The sequence below is a fragment of the Calidris pugnax genome, unplaced genomic scaffold (assembly GCF_001431845.1).
Source record: "Calidris pugnax isolate Ruff unplaced genomic scaffold, ASM143184v1 scaffold148, whole genome shotgun sequence".
Classification (NCBI taxonomy): domain Eukaryota; kingdom Metazoa; phylum Chordata; class Aves; order Charadriiformes; family Scolopacidae; genus Calidris; species Calidris pugnax.
This window is the reverse complement of record NW_015090926.1, coordinates 2,385,978-2,402,702: the sequence shown is the minus strand read 5'-3', so window position 1 is coordinate 2,402,702 and position 16,725 is coordinate 2,385,978. Positions and strand designations below refer to the sequence as shown.

Genomic DNA, 16,725 nt, shown 5'->3' with positions numbered 1-16,725 from the left:
CAATATCCATGGAAATTAATTAGCCACACTGAGAACTATAAAGATTAGTATGTACAGAAAAATAAGAGAGTGATAAATAGTCAGTAAAAGGCAAAACTACTGGAAGTGACTTAATGGCAAAAGGGAAAAGACACGGCCAACTAGATCAGTAATATATAAAAACCCTCAGAGTTATAGACTATTTTAGATTGAAAAAGGTCTCTCGAGTTTATCTAGTTGAACTCTGTTACTCACAACGGGCCCAGCTTGGATCCCTTTGCTCAGGCCCATGCCCAGATGAGTTCTGTATATTCAAAGTTGGAGATTTCAGTCTTTCTCTTAGCATAGTCTAAGTACAATTAGCTGCACAGATGAACACAAGACACCACATAATTTTTCTTTATTTTATTAAAACCCATTGCAAGATCAAAGATTTCACGAAAAATAGAAACTTACAAATTGTGTGAATAGTTTTAATGCACTCATAAAAAGACATTAAATGAAAAATGACTAAATTCTATACTATATCTGCAATATATTCCATTGGCTTTATTCTGAAAATATTGTTGCCATTTTGGAGTAAATAAAAAGCCTAGCATTACACATGTTCACAAGTATTTACCACTTATTTAAAGCAAAAACTTTACCATATATTTTTTCCAGAGAAATTAGTTCATCCCCATTTTGAAAAGTCTAATAAGAAAACATTCAACACCCTCACTGGAATTACTGAGAGCTGATGTTTCTGTTGTAAAAAAATTATGCTATGGAAATCAACAAACAGTTTTACAGAGAGTTATACAGCCATACTAAACAAGCTTATAGGTTATACTGCATTAGACCTTCTGTATTAGCAAAACATGTGGACAATAATGGCAACTCTTCAGCTTAAGCATTTTATACTTTGGATTAAAATGCTGTAACCTTTGAAAAACAAATATCCAGTGTTACACACCTGAAAACATTCTTAACCAAATGGTAATACTATAAAGGCTAATGCAACTTCAAATTGAAGCTGCATTGTCTGTATTTTAACTATCCCCATGTCAAATTTAACTCCTTAGAATGCAATGTGACACACAGAAAATTAATTGTTTTATGTATTTACTCTGGGTACTTTCTTGCATACACTGTATGATGAAGCATCTGATCCTACAAAATGATACCCACGATAGGACTCATGTTTAGATGGTCTTCTCAAGGTAAGCACTCTTTGCATTTTAAGATCTGTTGTAAATTAACAACCACAACAGGAAATGAAAAGAATCCTGTTATTGGCTTATACCCATTCATCTGAATTTCCCAATTCAGCAACATAACAATAAAATCAGAGAAGATAAGTTCACTTTAAAAAAAGTAATTTTTTTCAATCAGTTATTTAAACATTGTCTTTTAACTTATTTCTGATACTTGGTGTATTCAATTACTGTTTGACTGTATGAAGTGGGAGCTGGTTATCAGTGTTAGGTTAAGCACTGCTAACTGACTTACAAAAATGGCAAGGTGGAAAGATTTGGAAATCTCTACAGCGTCTCCTATTTTAAACAAAACAAAAGGAAAGAAAATATCAATTCTGTTGAGTGAGAGAAAGAAAAGAATTAAGATTGTCCATTAAATATCAATTCTGTCATTATCATTATTTACTAAGATTTCTGTCCAAAATAATGATTTGTATAATTATAAAAATGTTTATTAAAGATCTCAATTCTTCATAGATTTTCTTATTACTGTGCATCTAAAAGCTCCTGGGGTAGCTTTAGTAAATAATAAGCATCAAGTTATCTCCCAGTTTCAACATAGGCCCCTGTTGATCACCTGCACTGGTGCTAGCACTGAGTTATTACCATTACAAATCAAAGGAAACACACACGACCAAGGCAAAATAAAGTAAACAAAGGAAAACAAGCTTAACATCTTCTATAACTCAAACTATAACGAGAACTAGTAGCAATCCACTTCAAGAAATCTGCCAAAGGCTTTTATATTTTTTTTATGCAAACAAAAATACGATGCATTTCTAAAGTTTGCTTCAGTATTAGTACTTAGTTGTACAGTACATTAAAGTCAGTGTACAGCTTTTGCCATTTTACTGTAACCTCTGTAAACTCACAATTATATTGCATCATATGAAAGGTTGTGAACCCTCTGCAATCCCCATTATATCTACTGAATGCAGCAGAGTGGAACTGTTGTGTTGGTACAGGTGTTTAAGAGGCAGTAGACATATTGGGTGTCCAGCCCATTTGATAAGCTCGTTCCAATGTCCTCTTGCAATCTTGTAGTACAGTACTGAAGGTTATATGTGGGTACTGCTGCACTAGCTGCTCCACTGTGGCTTCATTCACCTGCAATTGAAAAAAAGAATCTGTGATGAGCAGCAAGTGAATAAAGAGGGCAACGCTATGCAAGCTAAATGAATGATCGAACCTTACAAGTCCTGGGAGGACTTGCAGGACTGGGCTCTTCACTGATATTGTAGTTTTGTGTGCATTTATCACAAAAGAAATATACAGAATTTAAATGCTCTGGTAGAAGACAAAAACCCCTACACCTCGGATTCTATTGTAAAGGGAGAAGTTTTATATAGCATTCTAGTAAATACTGTTTGGTTATTTGTGATTGAGAGCAAACAGGAAAGGCAAATAGTCTTCCTTTGAAAACAGCTTTGTTTAGAAAACTACAACAATGTTTAACTATCTATTAAACTATTTTCATTCCATGCTTGACTATGCCGACCACTCACAGAGTCCCAAACCTCATTACTCAAAGAAAAGCCATCCTGTTTAACAAAGTGCTGTCCAGAGTAACAGATTTCTATCTCGAAATAGAAGTATGTTTATTCAAACTCATTCAAGCAGACATAGGTTTGAAATGTAAGAATTTCTTGGCTTTGGTAAATGAAAATCGATTACATCTATTAATTAATTTATGGCACAGTTATGATACTTTTACACATATGAAGTAGTAACTCCACAATTAAACTTAACAAAAATGAATTTGCACTGTGTGGTAGCTATCAATGTGGTTGCAGTGAAAAATAACAGAAAACATGACTAAATATGGGAAAAGAATGCAAACTATTCTAGATCACAGGTAGATCAATTTACTGACTTACCAACTACCAATATAGGTCAACTTTTCCAAAGGTTAAAAGTCCTGCATGTCTTCACATACATGCAGGGTAGAAGTCTTTATTTTAGCCTTTTGGTGTGAGGCTAACGCTGCACAAAGAGTTTTGTGGGCAGAAATGGTGGGATCAATAATTAAAACATACAAGCTTGTCAGGTCTGGGATGTACCTCCTAAATCTTAGACATCAAAGGTAACACCTTTATTCTTGATTAGACAGGCCAATCAGCTTGTACAGCTAAACCTAACACCTTTACAATTGCAGTGCTGTGAGGGGATTAATTTGTCAATTATTTTCAAGCCGATTGCAGTTCATATCACAGAAGTAGACAGCTTTCTTCAGCCTTTAGATAAATAAAAGATTAACCTAAGAACCATAACTTCTAGGTAGCTCTCTTTGAAATCTTTGCTGAACACTTGGGCATTTGAAAATGCATCGATATTACATTTAAATACTGAACCACTTAGATCAGTAGGATGTACAGCTCATTTCATCAGTTGCTTTTTTCCCTGATGATGTTCCACATTCAAGGCCAAAAGTAAAAAACTAGACTCAAATGTTTACTACCATTACAAAGATTCATCTTAGGAATAATATTTTAAAGGACAGTGACCACAGTATCTAATAATATTTTTGTCCTTAAAAGATAACAAGGAGTGCATCCTTCTGAACAGTGATTGCACTCAATGACAAGGATAAATGAAAGCTTTAATATCCAGTTCTTCTACTTTGATAATAGAAACACTCAATCTTCATTGGAAGTTTCATCTAGCTGAGACTGATTTGGATAGAAAACTGGTTTAACTACCCTTCATAGCACAAACTGTACTCTTTTGGCAAATTACTACTTTACAGTAACATCTTCCAGTGCTGAAAAACAAGAAGTGACTTTTAATAAATCAAAATGAAATCAGGGATAGCACAAGTCCTCCAAAATATTTGATATTTATAGCTGAATACATACTTTCAAACTGTCAGCAACACTTCATAGAAATACTGCTTGGAAGGGAAGAATCCCCTAAAGTAGCAGTATTTGCTACTTCTTGCCTATTAAAAAAAAAGCCAAAAGCCTCTTTTCTTTAAATTTGTGGTGCAGAGAGCCACAGCAGAATCTATCATACTACCAGAAACTTCTCTTGATGGTTAACTCAGCCACAGCGAAGATGCTTACCCCACACAGCTGCTCATTCTGTGCTTTCTTAATGAGAAACTTAAAGAAGAGTTGTTGTTTATCTACTCTATATATATCTGCAAATATTACTAGCAGATAGAGGTTATTAGTATTTGACACGTACCTGTTGGGCTTTATTTGTTAGAATAGTATGGATATTATGGCTTTAGAGAAAATATCATCAACAGATTTTCTGTTACAGGAAACAAGTAATAAGGCAAATTTGTTACAAAGATGATGTTCAAACACAGGAGGATAGGCAATGATATCCATGTCCTGGTGTCTTTGACTCAAGACATTTGCAGAAGCTACAGTCTAGCTAGATATAAGCTGAAGTATTTACTACCAGGCTAACTTAAGTGAAATAGCATGACCAATGATACTCAGGAAGTCCGATAATGTTACAATAGTATCTTATACTCTTAAAACCTATGAAGAAATATATGGTAAACCAACTAGCACTAACCATTTGTCCTAAGTTTTTCCGATACATCTATTAGTGGATAAAATAATATTTAACACAATTGTTACTAATTAGTATTGCTACTTTACTAAAGAGGAGAAGGAAACTTTTGGTACTGAGTGCCAAATACAGTTACAAAATAAACATGAGCATGCAGAAGGCAGTTAAAACCATTGCAGAAGAGACATTGACAAAATCAGCGATTTTATGACCAATACCTGACTAGAAGAAGGTTTTCTGCCTTTTTCCTAGAGTGTTAAATGAACATTTAGAAAAATTATTACTTTGATCCTAGGCAACAACTTCAGTGGTATTAAACAGCGAAGTAACAACAAATCCTACATATACATGAAAGAACTTAGAGTTTAAAAAATTGATTTTACTCTCATGACACAGGAAAAAATTATTCTACCAAGCTCCATGACATATGATCAAATATATGTAACTTTTAGTTAGGTATAAATATTTTAATCCTAAGAAAGTAACAGCAAATAGTTAAAAATTTTGCTGGACAACATAAATTCAATGTAAGATTACGTAACAGAAGAGGGAGAAAAACGATCCTATTTGGCAGTGGGACAACCTGCATGGATCCCAGGATGAGAAACAAATGTGGACAGTTAAGCCACAAATGATCCCCCATCACAAGATTTTGAAAGCTTTTCTTTTACCACAAGAATAGTCAGGTGAAAGACGAAAACAGCATAAATTTTTTAGTATGTTAAACTTTCTATACTATTGGACTAAAATTGCACTATCGAAAAGATAGGAGAACAGAGAGATTAAAATTTTGTTCTTTGTTAATGAATGAGATAAATAATATCTAAATTAACTTCCCTAGTATCCTCGTCTTCTGTTCCCCTAATGGTAGGATTAAGATGAAAAGAAGTCTTATGTCTAACCATTAGAACACAGGCTTCTGTCTCTGTTAAGATGCAGTCTGGCTGGTGATAAAACAAAAGTACTGAATGCCATTCCCAAAATAAATTCATAACACAAACAGAGCAATTTTCCCTTCTGAGCTTGAAGAGTCATGTTCAATGAATGAAAACTAAAAATCTTTGCATCTTAACATCCTTTAAAATGTTATATTTTTCTTCCACAGAACTTTCATTAATCTTCATCTTTTCAGTTGTCAAACAGAAGACTACTGTCTGAAGACAAACTAGTTAGATTATCTAATACATAAGCATTCATTTGAATTTGCATAGCCCTTCAATTATGTTTTAGCACATCATGAGAGAAAGCAGTCCTTATCATCAAAAGTCAAAGTAACAGGTTCATGTGAATCATGGTCATCAAACAGAAGAAAGAAAACATCAGCAAAGATTGGTTTGAAATCTATTTTTTTTTTGCAAAATAATGATTTATTCCAGCCCAAAAAATAGATTAAAAAAAAAAAGAGAGAAGATGGGTTACAGAAAATGGCAGGACCAAGTGATTTCATCTCCTTTTAACTCAACTAGAGCAGTTACCTAGAAGTCACAATTTTGAATTCTTTTTGCTTAAAGACAGCTGAACACGTATCATCTATTTCCTAGGTACACTTGACTTTGTGACAAATATTATCTGGGGTGGGACCTCCTTAATTTCCTCTGATGATGATAGTGTGATTGTGCAGAGAGTGTTTAAATATTATCTGCACCACACAAAAAGAATACTTCCTTTTGTGATAATCAGGAATTTGTCTGGGAAAGAAGATGAACACCCATCTAGTCCACGTGAAGCTGAAGAACATTTACAAATCTAAAAGGTTTCCTATATAAGGAAAAGCTTCAGAGTAACATCCAAATCACTTGATAATTGAAAATAACAAGTTATCTCCATTCCAAGTTAATAACTGAAATCAATAAGCCATATAATAAAAAAATCAGACCCCCAAACCTAGGCTCACATGCAAAAAACCAAGACTTGCAAAACTGGATTAGTGCAAAGTTGCGGTATGAGAACTTCTTAGGAAAACTTGCCGATGTTCCTCAATGGTTCATAGCATCATACTGGGATGGACTGCTGAAATAATTTTTGCATATTATCTAACCTAGTCCTTGGAACAGCTGGTTTTGGAGAGTGCTGACGTCATGCACTCTCCTTCAAGGACAATACAGGTATGTATCTTCAGTTATATAACTTTATAGGCCAGTCATTAATAAAAATTAACAAACCAAGTCATGATGTGGTTAGCCTGCGATATCCGTGAAGAAAGGCATTAATCATATATAGAACTGATTAAATCTAGCAGTTCTTAATTCTTAATGCTAGCTTAATTTCAGAAATCTAATACTTGTAAAGAATTTCAGGGAAATGTTAGCAGGTGAGAAGTAATATTCCCGCAGAAAGATTTTAAGGGCTGCCACACATATGATGCTTAATAATAGCAGGTCAACAGGGTGCAAATATTACATTTGTACATATAAAGAGTCACAAAACCAACCTTACAAAAAAGAAATGCAAATTGCTTTTTTCCAAAAGGGGTTTCTTCTCATGTTACTGAAATTTATGCTTATGTAGTGGTATTGCACCATTAGGGGTACTAAAATTTGTGTGCATTTCTGTCTCAATATACACAGAGTAGTATTACCTGAAAGCCAAATTTGTATATAGTGGACAATGAAATGACTCTTAAGTCGTTGTGTGAATCCATAATGATGGATTTGGACACATTTTATGTTCCAATTTCTCTAATGTTTTAACAACATTAAAATCCAAAATATAAACACTTTGGAGTTTTTGAGAAACATATTTTCATATACGCTTTCTCTTCTCTAAGCTGTAGTTTGCTTCCTCAAGTCGGTGTCTTATAAAAAGTGCACTTTGTTAGACTTTTTTTCTGCTAATAGTTGAATGAATTATATTCTCAGGTGGCCCAATTATAACTGTTGCCTGTAGCCATAACAAAATTAAAGATTTCTGGAAACGTTTTGTGTGAAGTGCACTTGATCAGCTAAGGCAGACATATTCCACAGAGTTTCAGTGACTGCCCTCATACCCAGGGGCAGAACCTTTGTTTAGGACTTTAATAAAATAACAGCACTACCAATATTAGCACAATATCCTATAGTCCAAATAAAATCTCCTACAACTTCAGCAAAGAATGTATTTTGACTTAATGGATGCTGTTATTAAAAAAAAATAAACAAAAAGCATACATGCACACACACACACAAACACTGCATTTGTGGACTCATAAATAATGTAATTGACAAGTACAGCCCGATGTACTGTTATTATCATGACATTCGACAACTTAATTGTGTTAAATTTTAGCCATCAATTTCCCACTTGTATTTGGAAAGGGGAAGGAGATGGTACACAGAAATATCTGTAATCTTTTTTGCTGTGTGAAGTGAAATAAATGGTATACACAAACATTCTATATTCAATGGTAGCACTTCTGGAAAGATTTCAGAAAATGTTGTTTGTGGAGTACAGCCCCTTTAGAGTTCTTTGCTTAAATCTCAACAGAAAGGTAAAGTCCTAGAGGGATGAAATTCATTGTTGTGGTTGTTTACACAGGTGAATGATATTGCCTCAAACTGCCAGTCCCTGCACAATTACTGCAGTCACTGCATTACTGCAAACTAGCAAAATAATCCATTTCAGGGCTCTCTGAGTTTTCATAGTTTTCTAGCAGAGCAACCATTTCAGGGCTTGCTGTCCTAATCATTACTGCCAACACAACATTGTATATTAAACCTGTATAAGTGATAAAGTTTTCATTCACAATTCTCCTTGCTTATTGTGAGGGTTTGCTTTTCTATTAAATCAGATAAACCATTCTAAAGAAGCATTTTAGTTTGGCTGGTTGATCGGTTTTCTAATTCTGTTTATTTAAATCAGACTAACTTCCAGGCTCCACCTATATAAGATTTAAAGGCAAAAATATTACCAGTATCATAAGTATTTTAAATATATGACGAAACTGTGCATTGCTTTGTTCTTACTTATAGAGCTTGCAGTTAATAAAGAACCATATGCAGTGAAATGACATTATTTATACAGTGATAAATGTTCTTTCAGATTACTTTCTGCCTGTTGAATTAATAGCACTGAATATTTTCCTTCCTATTCTGCTACATTAACAATAATTTGAGCACATTATTGTAATACTTGTCAAAATGACAGCCTATAAAATTAACAGAGAAATCATTCTCAGAAAGTTGCCAGTTGGCAAAAATGACTGGAAGCTCCAGGGGACAATGCTTCTAAAAAATTCCCTCTCTTTTTTTAAATTATAAAAATGATGACTATTTCACATTGCATTTTTCCTTAATAGTTGGCCTTCTCCTGATTTTGAACCATTATCAGTACTTGAGGACCCATCTTTCTGTTACAGTATGACATGGTCAAGTGGTTGCTTCTTAAAAACAAGGACAGACTCATTAACTCAGGAAGATTCCATCTTCAGCCTACTGGCATGAAGGCTGACCTATCAGCCTGGAAGAAAAAAATCTTTTGGTAAAGAAACAGTTAAACTAGAAGACCAAAAAGTTCAATTTCTGTAAAGAATCCTTTTTTATATTTTAGCAGATGCTTTCGTTCGCACAAGTAATGGTTCTGTTATTCTAGTTAGATAGGAAAAAAAAAAAGTCTTTTAAAATCATTGCATTGAAAAACAAAGTCAAATAAATGCTACTGTTCTTTTGTTGTAGGTTAGCAAGGATAACTGTAGTTTCCTTCTAATGGGATTCACAGATTTTATGAATCTAAAGTCTTCATTATTCATAGAGAGACGTATCAATGGAGCTCCTACATTATACATATAAAACTTTAAAAAATACAGCATATCCTTTTTAATATTCAGTAACGTAACCTGAACAAATTATAGTGATTTAAGAGAAAATAAGTGCTATAGAATTTTTCTTAAAGGGAAGGATTGGGTATTTTCCATCCTCTTCAATATCACAAAACCATAATTTCAAATCTCAAAATCAACCCCTTAAAATATAAAAGAAGAAATGGTAATTTGTCAGGGTTTTTGATCAGTCTAATGATAGTTAGCATTTTCTGAAGGTGGAAGGCAAATTGCTGTGATAATTATATTAAAACAAGCCATGGCTCTGTCCTCTTGCTGTTCTGCTGTTGATTAAGAACAGTTTAGCTCAAAAAAGTATTTGAAATTTAAAGACATATCTCTAGAACCTAAGATCTTATCTCTTTTTCACTTACCTAACTTCAGTTACAGACTACCTATGTAAATTAAAAGTTTGTGGATGAAAGGTAAAAATGTTTCCGGTCATGCTTACTAATTTATATATATTAAATGGAAAACTCTTTTTGCCCTAAATTGGTAAGTTTTCTCACAAGTTGGCATTTCCTTATATACAACAGGAGTTGCATCCTAGTTAGGGTAATGATTTGCACTTTGCACAGGATATATATTTACACATATTTCTAAAAAAGATTCTTAGAAGGATAAAGTGATATTTTAAAAATCTACTGATTTTCCAAAAATGTTACTCTTTCCTAAGATGCACATGATTTCTTTAGGGACCATTTTATTTTGAGGGGTCATCTATATTCCGTCCTCTCTGTGATAATATAAAGGAGTTTGTCTTTTTGTCAGTTGTACTGAGCATCAATTTCTGTGCTCTAACACCTCAGTAAAACTGTAATAGGAAATACATGCGACAACTCATCTGAGAAAGTAATGTGGAATAAGCTGCAGGCTTTCAGAATTATTTCAATGAAAAGCAACCTGAATTTCTCAAAAAGAAAAAAAAAAGTAAAAAGTAGGAATAAAGGCTACGATGATTTATTAACTGAAGTTGTGTACCTATTCACAGCTAACTTTGTCAGATTCACTTAATTTCATTCATACATTGCTGTGAATGTTGAATTTTGAGACTTCTGTTTTTCAGTGTCATTTTTTCTGCATATTATTCCAAGAAATGTCTCCTGCATTTACATGGTAGCACTGCTAACCATTGCAAATAGCACCATAGCTACAGGAAAAAGATCTTGAAATATGAAAATCTGTGTGAGAAAAGTTGCAAACTCCACAGGAAGATTATTCTGACACATTATTCAACCAGCAAAGCTATCAGCCAGGAAAACAGATCAAGTTTTTAGCCACTATTTCCTAGGTGATACCCAGCCATTTTCCACAAAGGTGAAGATTTCAAACTGCCATTATTTAAAGCTGTTTGGATTGTTGTGAAAGCACAATAAAGTGCTACAAAGACATCTTTAAAATGAGTTCTAGCAATAAATAGCATAGAGAACATACCCCTCTTTCTCAGATGTATTTTGGAAAATATAAAATATTTAGAAATAATTGAGTAATTACAATAAGTAAATACAATCTAGATCAGTTTAGGGGTAGGAATGTACATATTTGTGTTTGGAAAAAGAACCTTGAAACATGGATTTGAATCTGTGAATCTAATACAGACATCTTTTTTTGCCCTTAGGATGCAAGTATGGCTGTTAGGAATCCTGATTTCAGTGTTTGTGGGAGAAAGGAAAGTACCCCATAACTGTCCACACCTCTCTCAAAGTTTTTAAAGTATTTAAAGGAAAGGACAAAATATACTTTACAACATATGCTTTTCTAAATTGTGATAAAAAACCCATACAGAGATACAATGAAAATTTGGTTTGAAGAATGGATAGTCATGTTCCCTTTCTACTGTGGGAGGACTGAACTGAGGTGAATTGAATACAAGCCTTGGTTCTGGAGAAAACTCTGTGCCTTTCTCAGTATTTGCTGAGGTGACAAATCAGAGCTTCAGTGTACCCCGGCAGTACACAACCAGCTACATGTTTCCACACACCAATGTCATATCCCAAAACACAACCTTGGGCTTCAGCCCACAACAACGCAGCACTCCTTAATGCAGAGAGACTGGGAGTTTGTGGTTTGACTGTGCTGCCACACCATCGGACATGGGGGAGTGAAGCCTGGGGGTGGGGCACAGCACAAGCATAGGTGGCAACAACGGAATGAAAAACAGAAATGTCTCTTATGCCTTTTCCAATTACAAAACTCTAAAATGTCCTGCTTAGGCCTTAAATAACTACTGATTTTCTCTCTCACCGCTCTTCAAAAGAAATAGAGACTCAGAATGGCAACATTTCTTTTTTATGAAAAACATTACTTGTGCAGTCCCAAGTGCTGTCAGGTGCCTGGACAGAGCCACAAATACATACGCAGACAAATATATATTTCCAGACAGTTAATACCCCACACCTTGAGAAAGATCAGAAGGGAGGAGGGTCCTAGCTGCTTCCAAGTAAGTGTTTGGGGGAATTTGATTGTCCAAAATACAGGTACTCAAAAATATTCAGGGTCTAGTTTTGGAGGTCCGGATCATAGTCTCTCAGAAGCCTATCTGATGGAGAAAACCAATGGTATGTATCTCACTGTACCTATGCTCTATAATGCAGACTCCGTAGAGATCAAGCTAGCATTTCCTGAGCTGGCTAGCCAGCTTCCAGAAATGGAAGCAATACGTTATACGACCACATCTATACAACAGTATCTCATGAACCTTGCTGGGTGCTACTTTTCCTGGACAAGGTGCTTTATTTTGCAAGTTAAGCTGCTTTATTTTGCAAGTTAAGCTGCTATTAGGACTTTGCTTCCACACTGCCCTACTCCCTTCCAGTAGCACCAGTCCATTCAGAGCTATCTCCAGGCCTCAGACACCAACGCTACGTAGTGCAGGGAAAGCCATGTTTGCCAGGTCATAGAGGGGCTAGGTAAAGTCAGAAAAAAAGAGAGATGTTTTCTCAGTAACCTTGCCTGTAACATTTTTACATTGAAAAGAATATTTAGATTTTGTGTATCTAAGCATAAACATGTTGTCTAAACCAAAATTATCCTACGGATAGTTCTAAAAGACTTTCAGCATTTAATAATCTTTGACTTTTTTCTGTATGCGATTTGTAAACAGTGATTACATTGCTATTTAGCAACACTTAAATGTTGAAAAAATAGTGTAAAAATGCTTATTAGAAAACTTCCAACTAAAAGATATGCCCTCATTATGATGATCTCATGGTAAAGTCAGCAATTATTATGAGACATCTCAACACAATGACATTTATTTTAAGCCAAAGACCATATTGCTCCTGTGGTGTGCATGTTAGATGGTAGGAAACATGATAAAAAGAAAGGTCATGGCAACAGCAGTTTGATGAGAAATGAATAATTTGATTATTTTCATGGTGTGGATCAATAATGCTCTGCATCCAGTGAAACACATTGCCTGGAGGCACTCAGATAATCAATGGCATAAAACAGAGCCTGCCTTTACCCGGGCTTGCAGCCTCTCTGATCTTTCTTGGGAGGACCCTTGACGCCTCTAATTTATGTCAACTGCATATCAAAGAAATTCCAAAGAGCCTAGGTCATAAAGGGTATTTTAGTGGTAACCATTTGAAGTCTACTTACATATGTTCCTATGTAACTATGTTTATGTACTTCCCCTCCAATGCCTAGGAATTCCTAGAAAGGCATACTTTCTACCTCATACTAAGATAATAGTCAGTACCTTAGAAAAGGAAGGCTGGATAGAACGGGCAAATCTTCTAACCCTCTTTTCACTGCAAGCTGACAATAGCCCAAAGACAAGAATTTCAGTCAATGGGACATGTAAATAAACCCTCTGCACCACCCAAGAATTCTCTTTAATGATGTGCCGGACGCTGACATTTTTAATTTAATAGAGCAGCCACTGGAAAAAATTAGTTCTGCATGATACTGGGGAGAGACAGTTGAAGACATGATTTTGTTCAGTAATTTCTCTGTTCTTTTGCAGTGGAAAAAGGGAGCTGGCATCTTCTAGCTGCCAAAAACTCTTAAGTCTAGGATACTTATTTCATTCTGTCTGTGGAGCTATTTTTCCCATCAAGGCTTTGCCGGCAAGAATAATTCCCAGTGTTCGCTGTAACAGCATTTACTCCTTTTTTAACAAGTTTCAGCTGCCATATTTTGAACACTTGTATACATGCACCCAAACACATTACACACACATGCATGCTTGCAGGCATGCAGTCAAGATTGCTTCTCTATCTTCCTTGAAGCTTTCTCAAAGTACATTTCTCTTTTTCCTTTTAGCAGTTGACTTTCATAACACAAAAGACGGTGTGTAATCCTTTGTAAAGAACTAGAAAAGTGCTCACCAGCAATTAGAGGAATACAGACTGTAGTACACAGTTTAACTGATGAGGTAGTAAAACTTGTTTTCAGCATCAAGATCATTGATTTTTCTATAGCAGCTGAAGACAGGATAAAATTATTGCACTTATTAGATCCTTGTTGATTGTTCAACATTAGCTAGATCCACAAAATAAATATATGTGTAAAATTGATCAGGTGATTCAGGGTCAGATCTAATTCCCAAGGTCAAGTAACTCTTTGAACATTCTCTAAGTACATAATCTTAGCACAATCCTTCAAAGAGACTCACACACTCTTTTCGTCTGTTGGCTCTTATAAAACACTAATGTTTAGGAGATTAAGTGGAGTCAGCTTTAACAGACAGAGCAATTCCTCCTAAGTGCTCAGCCTCCCCTCAAACTGGAAATTGTCTAAGGCTCAGTTTGCAAAATGGTTTTTCTAACTTTACAATTGACCTGGAAATTATTATTCCCTACCAGTTGAAATAGTGGGTTTTGCAACTGTCTTCCATAAAGCACTGCAAGGAATGTAAGGCAATGGTTTTGAGCATGAAGTTTCTTAGACTAAAAACCTGTTTCCACAGGCTGTATCCAATCAGAAATTTGCAAGCCTGATAGATATGCTTATGATGGCCACCACAAGCTGGACATTTTGTTCATGATAGCTAGAAGAGAAACAATCCCTGCAGGCACATTTAAAGATTTAAGATCAGAGACTCTGAACCTCCAATGACTTATAGTTATTTGTGCTGTGCTCCCAGGCCTCTTGATCTGTCTTCTCTCAAAAGAGACGTGATTACTCAAGCCGAGGTGGAGCTGGATTACCTTAGCCTCTCTTCTTCTAATGACAAAGTATTAAAACTTACAGGCATTCTTAGCATACTCCAAGTAGGAAAGCTATATAATAAAAAATTCAGTATTTTTTTCCTTTTTTAGCATTGTGATTTTACACAAATCCTTGCCCTTGTGTTTTCAAAACCATTATATATAAGCAAGAACATAAATATATAGAAAATCACCCTGGAAGTAAAACTGAAGTATTTTTATTTTTCTATTTTTTAAAATTTCTTTTAAATAAAGCAAAGTAGTCTGTCATAGTAATGACATGCCATACCAATCACTTTTACCCCAAAATATTCAAAACTCTCAGAGGGCAGATTTTACATAGAATATTTGTGAGCACCTCAGGCTGTGGGTGTAGCCTGTGGGTGTATTTTGAAAATCCATGTCAGCAAAAATGTATAATGCTCTTTTTAGTTCTCTAGATACTTTTAAAGCTAAATAATTGAACACAGTACACTAAAAGAGTTACCACAGTAGTGAATACCAAACCTGTTTGTACAGAAGACATAAATCCTTCCGACCCCCTCCCTCACTCACATGTACACACATGAACAATCACTCTCACACACACTCAGGAGCAGGCATCAGTTCAGGCAAATGCTCCTTACCTGATCGCATCTCATCAGCCCTAAATATCTGAGAGACTTGCTGCTTTGTGCAATTTGGGTGGCTCCGTGGTCTGTGATTTCTTTGCACCATCCAACATCCACTGTCTCTATTGTCATGCTGTACCGTCCAATGGCTATCAGAGCTGTAAAGATATTAAAGATAAGAACTGTGTAGCTCGTGCAGATGGTAAGCTCAGTTCTATGTGTACACTAAATAACGTTGAAATTAAATTTTGAGAAGCAGTTGTCATGCACGTTGTAACAGCTCTTGCATTTCAGCCTTTTTAACTATGAAATAGCTGTCTCTTCAAATTAGGAATAAACACATGTGTAGCACATAGAAACACATAGATAAACAGATCTTCCTATATATTTTTTATCACTCAAGGTAAATAGACCAGTCATCAAGATATTCAATAGGAATTCTTTTAATGACTTTTTATTGGAAGAATTAAGCATCAATTAATTGAAATTGAAATAGCTATAGAATAACAACAATTCTACCTCACTCTTCAGACAAAATAACATTTTATACTACTAACGCTTTTTTTTCAGAAAAGTCATATTGCAAAGACAGCACAAAGAGTAACAGGACATCTTCTCTGTCAATAAAACAAATGGTTTTAGAAAACCCTGCAGGTATATCATGTCATACATTTTATAACTATATTCTGAAATTGCATTTGTTTCCCATTGTTCATATTGATGATGTAATAACAACAATATGTCTCACTTTCTTCTTCATGAACAGTTTTCAAATAAAAAATAAAAAAAAAATTGGGAAGGCCAGGAAGAATTAAAACAAAACGTTGAACCTTTACAAAAGGAAAGAAAAGAGGATCTGGAAGTACTGACAGGACTGAAAAATAGTAGGTAGGAGAACCCACAAAGCATCTGAACAGGTTGAGAAGGCTTTGTCATGACAGGGCCAGTCTGGAATCACAGAAAGGACACAAATCACTAGCACCCTGGTCACCATGGACAAGAACACTTTTCAGGAAATACTGGCTAGGAAACTGTTTAGTAATGTTGGGATTTATTAACAAAAACGAGTAATGGCCTTCAGCTGCTAAAATCTCAGCTCAAGAAAACAGTCTAAGGTTTCCGGTGTAGAAGTCAGCCATATGTATGTAGCCAAGGGATGGGATGTTAACAGTTTTTAACTCTAGTTGTCATGCAGTTGCAGAAAAGGAACATGAATGAGTAACTTCATCCAAATAATGCACTTATCTTTAAAGAAATGATTTTTTCACCAGCTGTGGGCCAGTTCTGTTCATGCCACAGAACCTACTGATGAAAAAAATTAATAAAAAGGAGTTATGAAAAAAAAAGGAGTTATGAAAGCTATGAAGATAGCTGTTAGCTCTTGCTATGCCAGATGTCAATCTTAGCTAATCATGATGTAACTG

General features: G+C 35.0%; 1 protein-coding gene across 1 annotated transcript in view; it reads right to left on the bottom strand.

Moving 5' to 3' along the window:
- Positions 1 to 378: 378 nt before the first annotated feature.
- Positions 379 to 16,725, bottom strand: part of FBXL17 (F-box and leucine-rich repeat protein 17) — a 371,620-nt gene continuing 355,273 nt past the window's right edge. The window contains exons 10-11 of the mRNA XM_014951456.1: positions 15,317 to 15,459; positions 379 to 2,324 (exon numbers count right to left, since the gene is read on the bottom strand). Of these exons, the coding sequence (XP_014806942.1) occupies positions 2,187 to 2,324; positions 15,317 to 15,459 (281 nt within the window). The 3' untranslated portion in view covers positions 379 to 2,186. The remainder of the gene's footprint in view (positions 2,325 to 15,316; positions 15,460 to 16,725) is intronic.